The 17,915-nt window shown below is 58.2% G+C and overlaps 1 protein-coding gene and 1 long non-coding RNA gene across 2 annotated transcripts in view; one reads left to right on the forward strand and one right to left on the reverse strand.

The window, feature by feature from the left end:
* The window catches only part of HMCN2 (hemicentin 2), a 145,007-nt gene that overhangs the window by 50,428 nt on the left and 76,664 nt on the right, over positions 1–17,915 (forward strand). The window contains 7 exon segments of the mRNA XM_053908429.1: positions 2,204–2,392; positions 2,827–2,922; positions 3,224–3,351; positions 5,005–5,149; positions 8,477–8,589; positions 8,715–8,874; positions 10,501–10,666. Coding sequence (XP_053764404.1) covers positions 2,204–2,392; positions 2,827–2,922; positions 3,224–3,351; positions 5,005–5,149; positions 8,477–8,589; positions 8,715–8,874; positions 10,501–10,666 — 997 coding nt within the window.
* On the reverse strand, positions 13,387–14,344 carry LOC109250020 (uncharacterized). The gene is made up of 2 exons (XR_002072850.2): positions 13,939–14,344; positions 13,387–13,501 (listed from the first exon to the last, which is right to left on the reverse strand). It is a non-coding gene; the product is annotated as an uncharacterized LOC109250020 (long non-coding RNA).

The following is a 17,915-nucleotide window of genomic DNA, read 5'->3' on the forward strand; positions in this document are numbered from 1 at the left end:
AGAGGCGGCTGAGCCTCTGATGAGGCCCTGGGAAGAGCACTGGGTCGGGAGCCCAGCCCCCACCGACATGCTGCAGGACTCAGGGCCGGCCCTGCCCCTGCTCCGGGCCTCAGTTTCCCATGTGCAGAGGAGGTGACCAAAGGACCTCCAGCCCGGGCATACGAGGATTCTGGGGTCCTGCCTTATTTGGGGGCTCCAGTGAGGAACGGGGTGAGGGGGGTGTGGCTGTGCCCGAGGCTGAGTCAGAGTTTTTCCGGGCAGGATCTGAGTCGGGATTTGGCTGCTTTGGGATTCACCCCAAAGAAAGGACAGAAGACACGGGTGCGGCTCTGGCCGGAGCAAGCGGCCAAGTTGCTCCCGAGGACCCAGGGGGACGCAGGGGTGCGGTGGGTGAGAGCCTGGGCCTCAGCCGCAGCCAGACCTAAGCTCCGATCCCGCCTCTTCCATCGGCTTGGACCTGTGCCCTTTGCCAGTTTCCTTCATCTCCCTGACCCTCAGCGTCCTCATCTGTAAAGTAGGGTTGTGATGGCATCCACTCCAGGAGCTTGTTAGGGCCGTTGATGAAACTGGTGTTTCTAAAAGCACCGTTACCGTGCCTGTCGCTTCGTAGGTGCTCCAGATGCTATGCTCTGTGCATATCATTTGCTGACGATCGTAAGTCGGTTGTCCCTTTCCAGGGGGAAGTTCAGGTCTGGGAGGAGAATGGGGACGAGAGTGTGTTTTGTAATGTCCCAGAGTCGGGAGACCAAGCTGGGCTGTTTGGGGACTAAGGAGGGAGGGGTCAAGAAGCAGGTGCGGCTGGGCGGGGCCGGCGAAGGCAGGTTCTGGGAGTGCCTGTCCCGGAGCTGAGGCTCACCTCTGCCCAGGGGCCAGGGCTCTGCTGGACCAGTGACCCTGTCTGAGGCAAGCCCGGAGCAGAGGCTTTCTGGGATTCTGGCCAGGGCCCAACAAGAAAGAGAGGCGTGCGGGTGGCGTCTGAGGTTGGGTCCAAGACCGTTGGGTCCTCCTTGCAGTAATTTTCCAACTTGTGTTTATATCTCCTTGGAACTTCCCTAATCCCTGGGCCAGGAGGGAAATTTGATGTCATGATTTGGATGGAAATGGGGGTGATTTCTGGAGGGAGGCGGACAGAACAAAGAGGTGGAGGGGTTTCCATGGTGCTGGATGCTACAGGCTAAAAAAAGAAAAGAAAAAAAGGAAAAAAAAAAAAAAGGCTTCCTGGTCATGGGTCTGGGGACGGGGACCGGAGGACAGTGCCCGTTAGCTGCGGGGCACGGGGCCTGGACCCATCTGGAGTTGGACTCACTCCTGGCCTACGGAAGGGCAGAAAGGATCACGAGTTTCTGTTTGGGGAAATCACTTAATTTTCTCCTGATGATAAACGTCAGACAACGCTTAGAAAAAAGTTTAGCAGAAACGCTACGAGCTATTAACAGTGGTGGCCCTGGGGAAGGGCATGAGCTTGGGGGCGTGGGGAGCAAAAGATTGGTGGGGGGAAGTAGATTCTTGCGTATTGTTGGAGTTTTGTTTGACCCAGATGAGTCCTCGTCGAGGACTGTTGCCCTGGGGTCATGATTAATGTTGAAGTATAAAGTCACCTGATTAATAATAAGCATGTTTTCATTTTGTGGTGGCGTTTCATATACTCATTGCAAAAATTTTGGCAAACAGAGATGTGGAGAAGAGAGTCAAGGTGGCCCGTAATCTCCCCACAGAGTGGGCTCTTTGGGGGTCGGGAAATGGTTGCCCAAGTTCAGGTGCAAGAGGTCCAGGAGGAGGGCGAGGGAGGGGAGGGTCTCCAAGGCGCGGGGCTCCTGTGGCTGGAACTTGATTTGCAGCCCCTCAGAGGTGGGCTTCCCAGGAGGTGTCGCCTCAGGAGCAGGCCAGTTGCCCCCGCCCCCCTGCACGGCCAGGCACAGCGGGGCTCCCGTGACCCCGTGCAGGGGCGTGAGGCGCGGCGGTAGCTTCCTCCTGCCAAAGGCCGCTCCCTCTGCCTCATCCCTAACCCCTCTTCAGGGCCGGATCCTTCCAAGCTCAGGTTGGCCCTAGAGCCCTGGAGATGAGTCAGCCCCAGGTTCACGAGGGCGAGGCCGGGAGAAAGGGAACCTCCCAGCCAGGGGAGGGGGGCAGGCGGCAGGATCAGTCCTCTGGGGGCACGTGGGGTTCAGCCACCGGGCATGGCTGACCGGTCACCTCCCTGCAGATGCGCCCCAGCTGATGGAGCTGCCCCGGGATGTCACTGTGGAGCTGGGGAGGAGTGCCCTCCTGGCGTGCCGGGCCATGGGCCGCCCGCCCCCGCTCGTCACCTGGCGCCGTGGAGATGGCCAGCCGCTGGGGCCCAGGCGGGGTGGCAGGACGGGGCAGCCTGATTCGGGAGTGCTGTTCTTTGAAAGTAAGAGACAGGGGCCGGGGGAGGATGGGCGGGGGAGACAGGATGGCTTCTGACACGCCGAGTGCCTCCCCAGGCCGGGTGGCTCGGAGCAGAACGTTGATGCCTGGCATTGGCCACGGGTGAGGCCGACGCGGGCTCGTGTCCTGGCTGGCTGCCTCTGACCAAGTCGCCCCGCTGCTCTGAGCCCCCCACAGCCATGACAACGACAAAACCTACCGCCTGGGTTTAATAACGGGCCGGCCTGAGGGCTTGTCGCGCGGGTCGGATCCCGGGCACTGGGTTGACCACGAATGCCCTCCCAAGGCCTGGCTGCCTCCCCCCAGCCCTCCTCCCTCACCCCTGCAGGGCTGGGCTGTGCCGTGGGCTGCCTGCACCTGGGGGGCCGGAGCGGTGGCGGGTCCCGGCAGTCAGGCCGGCCTCTTTCCGTCCCTCAGGTGTGGCCCCCGAAGACCAGGCCCTGTATCTCTGTGAAGCTCAAAATGTGTTTGGGAAGGTCCGGGCAGAGGCCCGGCTCGTCGTGACCGGACACGGTTCGCTGGTGGATCTGGGGGCGGGGGGGAGGGTTTGGTGGGGAGGCCGGGCACCCCCAGGGAGGCCCCCTCACTATGGCGGCCCATCTTTTGGGACGGGTGTGGCCGTGCCAGGCTCTCCAAGAGCAGATCTGGATCCCTGCTTCCTGGGTAACGTGCCCCGGGAAGTGTGCCCTTTGACCCTCGAGGATCCCCTATCCACTGGTTCCCTGGGGAGGAGCGGGGGGCAGTGGGGTCTCTGTCCCCGCAACGGCCACCCGCGGGAATCTAATGTGACCCATACCGTCTCCCCTCCCCACAGCCCCACCGCAGATCGCAAGCAGCGCCTCCACTGTCCGGGTGCTGGAGAGGCAGCCGGTGTCCCTGCCCTGCATCATCCTGGCGGGGAGGCCCCTCCCGGAGCGACACTGGCTCAAGGCCGGGCTGCCGGTGAGCGAGCTCTCTGGGTGCAGGCACCCGCAGTGGTGCCTGGGGGCAGAGGGGACTGTCACGTTCCTCCCTCTGCCTCCACTTTGCTATTTGCTTGGTTTGGAACGTGCTCTTCCTTGCTCCCTCTCTTGCCTGCCTCTTTCCAGAAACTTCTCTGGTAAATGTGCTGATAGCATCCGTCACCCTCCCAAGTCCTGCCAAGGTTTCTGTGGCTGCTGGTCCCCACCCCCCGAGAGCCGCAGGAGAATCTTACGCTCCATTAGTGCTGAGGCTGGGGGGCAGGAATTTAGGGGGCACAGAGACAGTGCTTTCTGCCCCCCATTCTGACCGGATGTGCAGTTCAACATCCGCCCTGACTACGTAGCTGGGTACGTGATAGCTGCTTTATCCACTCATATGGATTCGGTTTTCTTTATTTTATTTTTTCTATTTCTCCTCTCGTGGCCACTCCTTTTCTTTTTAACAGTTTTTAAAAAAAATTTTTTTACATGTTTATTTATTTTTGAGAGAGAGAGAGAGAGAGAGAGAGAGCAAGCAGAGGAGGAACGGAGAGGGAGACACAGAATCCGAAGCAGCTCCAGGCTCTGAGCGGTCAGCACAGAGCCCGACGCGGGGCTCGAACTCAGGAACAGCGAGATCATGACCTGAGCTGAAGTCAGATGCTTAGCCCACTGAGCCACCCAGGCGCCCCTGGCCACTCCTTCTTTACCCCTCCCCTTTCCTCAATTCCCGGGCCCTGTCCTCAGACATATTGGGGACCTTGTGCCCTTGAGGGAGGCTTCCTGAGTAGAATCTGATGCTCGGGTTGCAGAAAGAGGGCCCTGGGCCTTGTCGATGCCAGGCCAGCGAGCGGCTGGAGATGTGGGGTCTGAGCTCCGTGGCCACACCGGAAGGGCCACACCGGAAGGGCGCGTGCCCATAGGGCTGCCCAGTGCCACAAGCAGAAACCCCCTCAAGCTTGCTCGGCCCAAGGGGGCCTGGTACCAAGAGGGCACAGGGGCAGCTCCTAGAGCCGAGTCCCATGGGTGCAGCCAGGCTCACAGGACAGGGACAAGGATGCCGAAAGCGGGCTGAGTGAGGCCTGGTGGTGGAAAGGTTTTAAAAGGACCCCTCACCAAAGAAAGACTGGTTAGACATCTTTATGAAGGTCGCCCCGGGCGCCCTTCTGGAGCAGCTCTCCCTGGTCCCCATGGGGACAGATCTGGGCAGCCACCAGGAGCCACTGTCTCTGCTTCTCTCCCTGGGACCACGTCTGATGTGGCCACACCTCTGTTCTGCTCCTGTGGCTCTGTTCTCTCCCTGCAGGAATTTGTCCCTACTCTCTGTCCCTACCTTGGAGCCCCAGCCCCTACTCAGTAAAGGCTCTGGCCCCAGCCCTGTACTCTTGGGAGAGGCTCCCCCCGGCCCACTGGTCCGGCTGGTCATGGGAGAGTGGGGTCCGAGGTGTGCCCGGGGTCAAGGTCACCTAGCCCCGAGGGTCTGCGGGGGTGGAGGAGTCTCAGGGAAGGGGAGAGAGTTCTCCAAACCCCCGACCCCTCGGTCCGGCTTGCTCCCCACTGGCCTGGTGGGCAGTGTGGTTTCCAGAGCGTTCTCTCTCTCAGCGGGTGCCGCGTGGGGCTGCGGTTCAAGCTGGGGCTTCCTCACCCTCCCCAGCTCCCACCTGGCAGCCGGCATTCGGTCCGAGCAGATGGCAGCCTCCACCTGGACCGGGCGCTGCAGGAGGACGCAGGGAGGTACAGCTGTGTGCTCACCAACACGGCTGGCTCTCAGCACAGGGATGTGGAGTTGGTTGTCCAGGGTGAGTCCTGGGGTGCAGGGTAGGGGTGAGGGATGTGACGGGGTGGGGAGGACGCATGAGGAGAACTTGATCTGCAACACCTGTGTTTAAAAAATCGGGGCGCCTGGGTGGCTCAGTCGGTTGAGTGTCTGACTTTGGCCCACGATCTCACGGTTCATGGGTTCGGGTCCCGCATCGGGCTCGGTGCTGACCGCTCGGAGCCTGGAGCCCGCTTCGGATTCTGTGTCTCCCTCTCGCTCTCTGCCCCTCCCCCACTCCGTCTCTCCATCTCCCCACAATAAACAAACATCAAAAAAAGTTATTTAAAAAAAATGCACAAATAGGGGCGCCCGGGTGGCTCAGTTGAGCGTCTGACTCTCGATTTTGGCTCGTGATCTCGCAGTCTGTGGGACTGAGCCCCGCGTCGGGCTCCGTGGTGATGGCCAGAGCCTGCTTGGGATTCTCTCCCCCTCTCGGTCTGCCCCTCCCCAACATGTGAGCTTACACACTGTATATGTCATGAGTTACATGTGACATAAATTGTATATAGCTTTGTGTACATTGTATGTAAGTAACTTGTACGTTATATATAAATTCTTTATAGGTCTATATTTCTATCCATCTATCTACGGATTCTTTATATACACATACACAGAAATGTTTAAAAACGAGACCGGGACCACAGCGTATTAGTGTCTTGCAACCTGGGTGCTTGTTTTGACGATAGATTATGATCTTATGATCGTATTCTGCGAATAAATAGAGGGCTCAGTTGAAGACGACGTGTCCTCTGTTTGGATGAGCCGGGAGCAGCTCACCTGCCCCCTCACGTCCGCCTTCTCACCAGCCCGAACACCCTGGGGAGGGGGACGGTTGGCGCTCTACCTTTGCCCACACACCCCATCCCTTCCTTAGGATAAACCCATTAATGTAGAATTGAGTTTTGACTGACAGAGACTGCCCATTTTTAGGGCTTTTAGTGTATTTTACCCAATTAACGCTCCCACGCACAGTGCTGGAGAGTCCCTGTTCCCTTTACCCGCCCATCCAGGTGCCACCGTTCTTTTTTTTTTTTTTTAATGTTTGCTTATTTTTGAGAGAGAGAGAGAGAGAGCGTGCTCGAGAGAGAGTGGAGGAGGGGTAGAGAGAGATGGGGAGACAGAGGATCCGAGCCGGTGCTGACAGCAGATGTGGGGCCCCCGAACTTATGAACCGTGAGATCATGACCCGAGCCCAAGTCAGACGCTCAACCGACTGAGCCCCCCCAGGCGCCCCACGACCCTTCCTTGGAACCTAAGACGAGAGGCTTAAACTAAGTTTGGCTACATTTTGTCATTTACCAAGTATGTTAATAATAATCCTCCTTTTTTTTTTTTCCTCCCATTTGTTTTATAAAACCCCCCAAGAGTGAGCGGGAAGAACACACTGTTCCCATTTTCTAGAGGAAAACCAAAGTTCAGAAGGAGGCAGGGTCTAGAGCGCTGTCTTGCCTCCACGTCACCCCAACGAGTAGTAGTGATCAAAGCCTGGGCGTGTGCCCCGGGCCACACCTCTGCCAGGTTCTGTGTGGGTTCCGCTGAATTTTCATAACTACCCGAGACGTGGGGTTTAAAAGACTCCCCGTTCTGACGTTACGCCGAGGCCCGGAGAGGCGAGTAACTCCGCAGGATCTCAGGCGCCTCGTCCGTCCGTGGGGCTGGTGCTGGACGCGACCAAGCTCGTCCTCTTGGCTCCCTTCGTTTCCAATTCAACAGTAGTAATCGCCTGGCGGGCTTGGGCCACCTGGGAGGATCTAGAAGGGCATTTTCCTCCCTAACGGGTGGGTCTCAGTGTTACTGGCAGAGCCCTTGGCTTCTGGCTTCCCCTCCCAGGCTTGTCCAAGCCCGGTCTCTCCCCGCCCCTGCACATCTGGACGGTGCCCAGAATGGATTTGGCACTTGTTTCCAGTTCACTGTGTTCTGTGAATACTATTTTCTGCCATTTCTCATCTGTCCATCCCTGGAGAGTGGGCAGGCAGGGAATTGGGGTTAATGAGCTGTTTTGCTGATGAAGGAATCTGGGTACCAAAAGATTAAGTGGTTTACCCAAAGTCCCCGAGCAAAGAAAGGGCACAGCTGGCCCCGGGCACAGGCGGCCCTCTGTCCGGGGCGTGAATTCATAAAGGTGGTGGCCGTCGCACCATGCCCCTTGTGTCCTTTTGTGGAAATAGTTTTTTTGTTCGTTTCTTAAATTCTGATAAAATATACATAAAACTTACCATTTTAACCATGTCAAAGCCTCCAGTTTAAGCATGTTCGTAGGGCGGCCATCACTACTGTCTGTCCCCAGAATTTTTTCATCATCTCAACGTGAAGCCCTCTGCCCCGCTGAACACCAGCTCCCCATTTCCCTCTTGCCCAGCCCCTGGCAACCACCATTCTGCCCTGTGGCTCAGAAATCGCCTGTTCTAGAGACGTCGTGTAAGTGGAATCACACAGCATTTGTTCTTCTGTGTCTGGTTAATTGCATTTCGCGTGATGTTTTCAGGGTCCATCCGTGTTATAGTATGTATCACACTCTGACTCCTTTTTATTTATTTATTTTTAATTTTTTATGTTGTTTGTTTTTTCAACGTTTTTAATTTATTTTTGGGACAGAGAGAGACAGAGCATGAATGGGGGAGGGGCAGAGAGAGAGGGAGACACAGGATCGGAAACAGGCTCCAGGCTCCGAGCCATCAGCCCAGAGCCTGACGCGGGGCTCGAACTCACGGACCGCGAGATCGTGACCTGGCTGAAGTCGGACGCTTAACCGACTGCGCCACCCAGGCGCCCCATATGTTGTTTGTTTTTTATTTCGGAGCGAGGGAGCGAGGGAGCGGGGGCAGAGGGTGGGAGAGAAAATCCCAAGCAGGCTCCACACTCAGCCTGGAGCCCGATGCGGGGCTCGATCCCATGACCCTGGGATCATGACCTGAGCCAAAATCGAGAGTCAGACGCTCAACCAACTGAGCCACCCAGGAGTCCCAGACTTTTACTCCTTTTTAAAGATTTTTTTTTTAATGTTTATTTTTGAGAGACAGAGCACGCAAGTGAGGGAGGGGCAGAGAGAGAGAGAGAGAGAGAGAGAGAGAGAGAGAATCCAAAGCAGGCTCTGGGCTGCCAGCACCAAGCCCAATGTGGTGCTCAAACCCACCAACTGTGAGATCATGACCTGAACTGAAGTCGGATGTCCAACCAGCTGAGCCACCCAGGCGCCCCTACTGATGAATAATATTTTCTACGTACGCCCCACATTTTGTTTTTCTGTCCTCCAGTTGATAGATATTTGGATTGTTTTCAATTTAAAAAATTGGTTTGTTTTGGAAAGTGCCCCCTAGAATCCAGCCCGTGGCCACCCACCATGTCACCAATGAAGGGGTTCCAGCCTCCCTCCCCTGCGTGGCCTCGGGGGTCCCCACCCCTGCCATCACCTGGACCAAGGTAGGAGGAGCCTCTTATGCTAAGGGTACCCAGAGGGGTGGGCCCAGTGCATCATGGGGTGGGGGGATTATGCAAATCGCCATGCGGTGTGGGCTTTGCTGACGTCACCCCCAACTCTCCTGCAGGAAACCAATGCCCTGGCCTCCACGGGTCCCCACTACAACGTGAGCAAGGATGGCACCCTGGTCATCGCCCGGCCATCTGTCCGGGATGCAGGAGCCTATGTCTGCACGGCCACCAACGCTGTGGGCTTCTCCAGCCAGGAGATGCGGCTTTCTGTCAACAGTGAGTGGTGGCCACCCCCTGTCCTGGGAGAGGGGCTTGGCGGGCATGGAGGCAGGGGCATGGACGAGCTGACCTTACCTGGACCTTCCTTGTCCCCTGCCTCGAAATTCTTCCCATCTGAAGGGCACATGGACCAAAGCTGCCCTCCTCCAGCTCACTGTCCTCAGCAGTGTGCACATGCTCTAAGAGTGGGTCCAGTTCAGCCCTCTGTGAGCGGAGGGTGGGAAGCCATCACGTTAACAAGCCTCGGAAAAACACAGGCCCTACACTGGACCCCTGCCACCTGGGCAGCCCCCTTGCCCGCCACTGTCCCCGAGTCTCTGTGCCCCAGACCCTCTGGCCTCCATTCAGTTTCTTCAATGGGCCTTCCTGCCTCAGGACCTTTGAACGAACAGTTCCTTCTTTGGAATCCCCTTCCCCCTCCTGGGCCAGCTGACTTCTCCCATTGGTCAGGTATCTGCTCTCTGACTCCTCAGACTGAGTCAAGTCGCTTTGCTGTAGACTCTCTGGAATGTCCCCTTTGTAACTATGATTAGATAGTTAATTGTGTGTTGAGTTGTTCGGTAGCAATGTTCCCTGTGGGCCCTAATGCCGGGAGGACGGGGGCAGGATCTGTCTCCTTTGCTGCTCCTTCCCCAAATCCACACAGAGCTGGGCACTCAGGAACCACCTGGAATGAAGGAGCAAATGTACAGCCAAGTTTTTCTAGACATACTCTTACAACCAGTATTTTTATACCACAAAAAAAAAAATTTTTTTTAGGGGGAGATTTTCTCTCTAAATGAATGTATAAGGGAATGCGTGAGGTCTTATGTGAGACAGAGAGAGACAGATCATGAGCAGGGGAGGGGCAGAGAGAGAGGGAGACACAGAATCTGAAACAGGCTCCAGGCTCCGAGCCGTCAGCACAGAGCCCGACGCGGGGCTTGAACCCACAAACCGTGAGATGGTGACCCGAACCACAGTCAGACGCTTAACAGACTGAGCCACCCGGGCGCCCCATCTAGCTTAATTATTATTGCTGAGACATGTCCTGGTATATCAGTGTATGAGCAGCTGGCTAGAAATGTAGGGGGGCATAAGGGAGGAGGGGGATGGGGTAAGCTCTGTCATTAGGAGCCTTGAACTTGATACGAGAAAACGGTGATGTGCACGGATTGGTATAAACCCCCGATCGGAGTTTGAGAAGGCCAGGGGGACGTTGTGCATCATCCGGTGGTTGATATCCTGAGAATGACTGGGGTGACCCCTGGGGGAGAAGGGGGGACAGAGAAGACGAGGACAGAACCTGCCGGAATGTCCCCGGGGAAGGGACAGCCGGGGGAGGAGAAGCTAGAGGGGAGTAGACGTTGGGGCAGGAGTGAGCATGGCAGGGTCATCAAAGCAAGCCGAGCTTCCAGAGGGAGGGTGCTGGTGGAGAGGTGGAGGCCGGGACTGGGGGGGCCATGGGGTCTGGGGCCTCCCCCACACCCCCACTCTCTCCTTAGAGCCGAGCCCACCCACTTTCTGCACCCCCCAGGGTGGGGGTAGCACCTCCGTTTCCTGGGGCGGCCGTCCTGGTCCCCTTTGGCCTCTGTGCCGCGGCTTCCTGTCCGTCTCACAGTCCCCGTGTGCTTCCGCCCACAGCTAAGCCCAGGATCCGTGGGAATGGGTCACGTGATGCAGATGAGCCTCTGAGAGTCACGGCCAAGGCTGGTGATGAGGTGACCCTGGACTGCGAGGCCCAGGGCTCCCCACCCCCACTCGTCACCTGGACCAAGGACCTCCACCCTGTGCCCTCCGTCACCGACAGGTAACCCGATCCGATGCCCTTGGTCCTGGAGGTGGGCGGAGCTTGGGGTTTGAGGAAACTGGCCTCGAGGTGGCCAGCGACCCGGCCAGTGTCTGGGACCCTGTGGACTCTCCCAGGGTCGGGCGTGGATTCGACTTCACACGTAGCACTTTTGTCCACGGGTCCCCTGAAGCCTGTCAGGGGACCCCTGAGAGAGAGAGCACAGGTGGCCAGGGTGAGACCCTTCGGAAGTTCACGTGCCCGGAGCCTCGTGCACCGGCCGCTGGGTGCTACGTGCAGAATCTCCTTTCAAATCTGTGCGGCAGCCCTTGTTGTCTGAGCTGACTGAGGCTCAGCGAGGTGGGGGGGTGGACTGCTTGTGGTCACCCAGCTAGGAAAGAGCCACCCCCCAGTTGGACGGCGCCCCAACGTTGTCACGTGCAACGTCCCCGTCTCCTCCTCAGACCAGATGTCTGGTGGCTGGGCTCTCTGACTCAGCTTCTCTCCCACCATCAGGGATGCCGGGATTGGGCACAGAGGGAGGCCGTACCCCCCCCCCCCCCCCCACCCCAGGCAGGGCTGTGGGAGACGGTGGTTCCAGACAAGAAGGGTCTCGAGACTCCCGGGGCTCTTGACTTTTGAGCCCAGGGCGGGGGAGGCTCCGGCCAGTGACATCAGTCCTGGCAAGGTCTTTGAGAAGTTCCAGACCCAGAAGGTCTCACCGCAACCCCCCCCCCCACCCCCCTAACACCCACACGTGTGTCTGTGCATCTCAGAACATCTGTTGGGTGAGCCCTTCCAAACCGTGGAGCCCGCACCCCTGAAGGCGGCCGGGGTCCCGGGCCTGGGCAGGGTCTGCAGTGCCCCCACCCCCACGCCCTGTCGGTGTCCCCGCAGCTGCGTGTGTCCTGGGAACCGGGGGTGGGAGGCCGGGGGAGCCTACCGCTCTCCCCACAAAGCCTGGTGTTAACTCCTGTGCGGAGGCGACGGCCGGCCGGGTGCTTGTTTCTTTATGGCTCGTTACGGAGACGAGGAAACACACAGCGCTCACTTGTTCGCCCTTCCTTGTCGTGATGTGTTAATAGATCAACCGGGAGCCATAAATTGTGGGAGCTGCTTGTGGAATCCGGAGTCCTGTTCTGTTCCCCTCCGCTTCTTGCTGGCATACAGCGTTCTCCAGAGATTTACGAGATTCTGGGAGTTTATCTCAGTTAGGAGTTTATCTAAGGTGGGGGGGGCGGGGCCGGGCGAGGAGCTTAGACCCCGGAGTTCGTCCCACCTGGCGGGGATCATCCCACCTGGCTGGGGGTCCCAGCTGCTGTCGTGTGGCCTCAGGTGGCTGCCGGCTCCCCCCGGCCTGTTTTTCACCTGCACGGCGGATGTTGGTTAAATAGTGCTCACTACTTCGTGCGATGCAGCGAGGGATGCGCAGTGTTTAGCGGATGCACGGGCAGGGGAGGGGAAGAGAGAAAGAAAGGGTGAAGCCCCAGCAGGCCCCACGCGCAGCGAGGAGCCGGACGCGGGGCTTGATCCCGCGAACGGGGAGATCATGACCTGAGCCAAAATCGCGATGCAGATGCTTAACCGGCTGAGCCCCCCGGGCGCCCCGCAGTCTCACCTACTGTTTAAAATATATAAGCTTTATCGAGATACGATTCACACGCAGGACAGTTCGGGTTTGGGGATATTCGGGAGGGTGCGGCCATACCACAGCCACGTTTAGGACATTGCCATCACCCCGCCCCTAAACCCCACACTCGTTGGCAGCTGCCTCCATTCCTGCCCCTTCCCCCCTCCGGCCCATGTCAACCCCTCATCTGCTTTCTGTTTTGGGACTTAAACTATTCTGGACGTTTCGTAGAAGTGGGATCGTGTGATATGTGGCTTTGGGGGTCTGGTTCCTTGCACTCGACACGTTTTTGAGGCCCATCCATGTTGCAGCACGGAGCAGGGCTTCGTTCTCTTTTGCGGCTGAATGATGCTCCTTTGTGTGGAAAGACCACCATCTGTCTGTCCATCCGCCTGTTGATGGACGTTTCTGTTGTTGCCCTTGCCGGCCAGGGGGAGTGACCTCGGCAAGTTCGATTGCATTGCAGCTTCGTCCGCAGGCTCTCTGGGTCCCCCTGGCTCTTTGGGCCTCCCTGCGGCTCCCACAACCTCCCCCCCGCAGAACTGAGCTTTGCTCGCAGACGCACAGCTGCCCTTAGTCATACGACCATCCTCCGGCCAGAAAATGGAGATTTAAAAACCCCCTGGAAACAGGCACCGAGCGAGCCGAGCGTGGCAGTGCTGGGCGGGGAGGGAGCTGCTGTCTGTCCGCTCCTTCTCCCTCCTTCCCTCCCCTCTTCCTTCTGTCCTCAAGGATGAAAAGCCAGCATTTGCTCTGTGGTTGCCCCGGGCCCGTCTTTCCTGACCCTGGGTGACGCGGGCCAGGGGCTCTCGGCCTTGGCTGTGGTTAGGGTCGCCGGCAGAGCTCCAATGCTGGTGTTTCCTCAAAGTTTCCTGGTAGCTCCGTGGGGGGGGGGGGTCCCCACGATGTGGGTGAGTCTCAGAGGCCCCCTCCATTTCTCTGTGGTCAGGGTGGCCCCCCTGGAGGTGGCTGCATGGAGCGTCACCATACCCAGTGCACTGAGGAGGAGACACAGAACATGAGGTGTGGAAAACTGGGATCCTGACCTTCTGAGTCCCAGGGCTGGGTCCTGACACACACACACACATAGGGACACACACACAGACAGGTCTACAAACGTAGACGCATTTACATCAGGCTTCTGGGCCAACGTTAGGCAGGCCGCTGCTCTCTCTGCGGGGTCTAGAGAATATTCCGGGCTCCTCTGTGCTCTGAGTCAGTACGTCCTAACAGAAAGAGAACGGTACGAGCTCGAGTGGCACTAAACTCTAAATCACTCACCTGTGTCCACAACCCTGTCCAAGTTGTTCATGTAGGTGCTTTTCTAGAATTAAACTTAGTGCACCTTCTGTTATGCCTTTATCATTGACATTCCCCCCCCCCCCCCATTTACCCATTTTCTTGATTCATCCTGGCCCTTATCACTTGCTTTTCGTTTAAAGGGCAAAAGAACATTCCAGGGCGCTCAGCTCTCATGGTTGCTAAGCTGTTCCTCTGTTTGGGGCCATAGGCTCCATTGCCAGCTTTCAGCGGTAATAAATGGGCTGTTGGGACATCATCCCACAAACGCTTCTCTTTATCTTCTGGGTCATTTCCTTGGGGTATAGTCCCCAAAGCAAACAACCGAGTCCTGGGGTGGGAATGGTCATCGGGTGCTTCTTACCCTGTGAGGCCTGCTGTTTGTGAAAAGACCATCCGGCTCGTGATTCAGAACTGCAGTCGGCAGGATTTGCGAGCCATCTTGCGTGCCCAGCCCCGCGCCGCAGCGGCGGCAGAGAGAAAAGGCTCTCGGAGAGAGACGGGGCTCTGGCTGTGCGTGACATCACGTGGCAAGAGACCTGGGATCCCATCCCAGCCTTGTCCCCACCTCGTTGAGTGAACGTGAGCGAGACCCTTCCCCGCTCTGGGCCTCAGTCTTCCCGTCTGAGAAATGAAAGGGCCGGGCGGAGAGCTCACGGCAGACGATGGTGGCCAGACGGCTCCTAGTGGCTCTGGTCCCATGATTCAGCCCCAGGATGCTGGGGCGAGGCCGTGTTGCCGGGCAACAGTGTTTGTTTGTGGTTCTGATGTGTAGCTGGGACAGCTGTGAGTGCTCTTGGCTCGGGCTCCAGCTTTCCAGCTCCGGGGGCAGCGGGCCAGGGTCCCCCACCGGGCCGATCCAGACGCATCTGGGGGAGGAGGGGGGCAAGCCGGCGGGGAGGGGACAGTGAGCGGATGGAGCATCCCCGGGATGCTGCGGGACGGTTGGCGCGCCCACCCGCCTCTCTGGGCCCACTTGGCCCCGAGTGGAGAAGCGGGCTGCCAGCGGGGTTCTGGTGCTCCTGGAGAAAAGCTGCCTCCTCACCGGGAGCCGGTGGCGTGGTGGCGACGCCCCGGTGCCCTCCTGTGGGGTCTTTACCTTGGTGGATCCTCACCGTTTGTGCCGCTCCCTGGCCTGGCAAGGGGTCTTATTAGCTTATGGCCAGCAGCTCTCATTCTGGAGAACAGTCAGGGGAAGTAAGTTTCAGAACCGAACATTCTAGAGCACCGTGGCGACTGGCAGCACGGGGGCAGCGTCCAAAGTCAAGTCCGCGTTCCGCCCGAAACGGGGGCAGCAGGATGGGCACCACGGGACCCGGCCAGAGGGGCTGAGTGTAGACAAGCCACCCGGACTCTGAGCAGCCTGGAGATGAGAGTATTTTCTCTGCCCCTGCGGCAGCCGGCGCACCCGGAACCCCGCGGCTCTTTGTCGAATGAATGAATGAATGAATGAGCGAGCAGCTGGCTGAGCTGGGCTCCATGCAACTCAGAGCAGAGCAAGGGTCAGGGAGGGCTTCCTGGAGGGGCTGGAGCATGTGCTGCCTTGAAGGGGGTCTGGAGGGCAGGAGGGTGTGCCCTTGAGACCATGGGGGGACACAGTGTGAGCAGAGGTGGGAAAGGGCGCGTACGCGTGTGTGTGTGTATGTGTGTGTGTGTGTGTGTGTGTGTGTGTGTACATCTGAGATTTGCCATCACATTTTTATCGAGCACCTACTGGGGGCCAGGGGCTGTGTTAAGGGCTGGGGACAGGGCAGGAACCGGCCCCTCCCCTTCTAGAAGCGTTAACCTTGACAGGTGATCACAGGTGTGATGGCTGCCGTAATGGCTCCAGGGTCGGGTCATCGGAGGCAGGGCATCTCCCGGGGCAGGAGGGGCGGCTTCCCTGAACCATGTGTGAACCTCGCAGCTGCAGCCATCTGTGAAGGCTCGAGCCCGATGCGTGTCATAAACAGGAAATTCCCGGGGCGCCTGGGTGGCTCCGTCGGTTGAGCGGCCGACTTCGGCTCAGGTCATGATCTCACGGTCCGTGAGTTCGAGCCCCGCGTCGGGCTCTGTGCTGACAGCTCAGAGCCTGGAGCCTGTTTCGGATTCTGTGTCTCCCTCTCTCTCTGACCCTCTCCTGCTCGTGCTCTGTCTCTCAGAAATAAATAAATGTTAAAAAAAAAAAATTAAAAAAACAAAACAGGAAATTCCCTGGTTCTCATCTCAGTGCCTCGGGCAGCCGTCTGGCTGTTCCGGCCACGGCCACGCCGGAGGGGCCGCCACTGATCACACCACATGCACGCAGCGGCAGTGTTCACCCCGCCTCCTCCCACCTCTCCCCGGCCCCCACCCCCAGGCGGCAGCCCCCAGACCTGCAGAGCGCCTGAGGAAGGGGAGGGAGAGCTGGGTCCCAAGCCAGTGTGGTGGAGAGGGCTGCGACAGGGAGGGGAAAGGACAGGCAGCCGTGGGAGTTCACGGGCTGCACCTACCAGACTTGGGGCATCGAGGCAGGAGGCCTTCCTGGAGGAGGTGATGTCTAAGTACTGAAGGTCGAGCAGGTATAACCTGGGTGAACAGGAGGTGGAGGGGTGCCCCAGGTAGGAAGAGCGGCACGGGCAAAGGGATGAGAGTGAGACGAAGCCGGTCCTTCGAGGAGGAACGGTGGTCCATCAGAGGTTGGGGCGGGGGTCTGGTCCGTGTAAGGTCCACACAGGCCAGGAGGCTATGCTTGGATTTTGCGGGGCAACCGCAGAGGGCTTGAGGGAAAGCAGTGATATGGCCATTCTGTCAGTGACAGCAGACACAGGCTCCACGGGGCAGGTAATGGGGTCCTTTGGCCTCTGCTAGGCCTCAGCTTGTCCATCTGTAAAATGGATTCTCCCTTCATTCCGTTTTTCCTTTGTGGTAAACTAACAGCGTTCCCTTTCTGAGAAATGACCTGGGGCTGGTCATAGGAAAGACAAGATGCCTGCTTTCATCGGGGGGAATTTTCCCCTTCTGGAAATTTCTTTCATTATTATGATTACTAATTATTTGAAGCTTATTCATTTTGAGACAGAGAATGGGTCACGCAAGTGGGGGAGGAGCAGAGAGAGAGAAAGAGAGAGCATCCCAAGCAGGCTCCACGCTGTCAGCGCAGAGCCCGACGCGGGGCTCGAACTCACGAACCCCGAGATCGTGCCCTGAGCCGAAATCGAGAGTCGGACGCTTCATTGACTGAGCCACCCAGGCGGCCCTGATTATTTTTCTCCCAGAAGCTCCCAGTTCCTATCCTTTAAAGGTCTTGCTGAGGGAGAGAGAGCGAGCGAGGGGTTCTATGGTCTCTGAAGTTTTCAAAACTAGAAGGCAGCTTCTGAATAAAAGAATCCGCAGCTGCCTCTTCAAATGGGAAGCAATTGGGGTTCAGAGACATTGACTGCCTGCCTCAGGTTGCACAGCACGTCTGTAGCAGAAGCAGATGTCGGATCCCGAGCTCCGGTTCCCAGCCCGCACCTCTTGCCGCTGACCCACGCCGTCCCCATGTTCTCCGCTGAGGTTTGCAGTGAGGTCCTGGGAGGGAGGGAACCGTGTAGACGGAATGTATATATATGTTCCAGCCTCAAACTGGACCTGGCCCTTGGTTGGTGGATGTCAATATCATTTAATTAAAAAGTATATAAAAACCTGTGGATGCGAAAAGTCAGGGAAGCGATGCCACACGGGGGAGACGTGTACCCGTCGCTGGGACGAATCAGGATCTGCGCGGTGTTTTTCCTCCTCTTTGAGAGATCAAGTGACCAGCTCAGGGCAGCCCCGCTGACCGGAGGAGAGTCGCAAGGAGACCCCGGACACTAGCGGGTCGTGCTAACAGCAGGGCTATTTACTGAGCACTTACTACGTCCCTGGCACGTGAGCTTGGCGTGCACCGTGTCACTTCATGCTTGCCACCTCCTGTGACTCCAGATGAGGACCCTGAGTCCCCTGGAGGTGGAGTCCTTGGCCCACGGTGGCAGACGGTGGTTCACGCGGGCTCACTCAAAGCCCTGCTCCCGTCTGCTCTTTCGTGATGCTTCTCAGGGTGGGGACACTTACTCGTGTCCCTGGACAGTGTGCCCAAGGGCTGGTCCCCTGACCTATGTCAGAGCCACCTAGGACCTTGGTGAAACCCCAGTTCCTGCCCCCCGCCATCAGAGCCCCAGGTGGGGCTGGGAATCTGCGTGTTTCACACGAAGCCTGGAGATTCTGATGAGAAGCCCTGCCCTGCAAGGTGTGAGTGAGGCGTCTGTGCCCATGACGGCTGATGGTGTGTGAGCCCTGGCCCAGGACTCCTGGTCCTGTTCAGGCAGGACCCATAGAGCAGTGTGCAGAAAGGTCTGGCGG

Source organism: Panthera pardus, unplaced genomic scaffold (assembly GCF_024362965.1).
Source record: "Panthera pardus isolate Hobbes unplaced genomic scaffold, ASM2436296v1 HiC_scaffold_20, whole genome shotgun sequence".
NCBI lineage: Eukaryota > Metazoa > Chordata > Mammalia > Carnivora > Felidae > Panthera > Panthera pardus.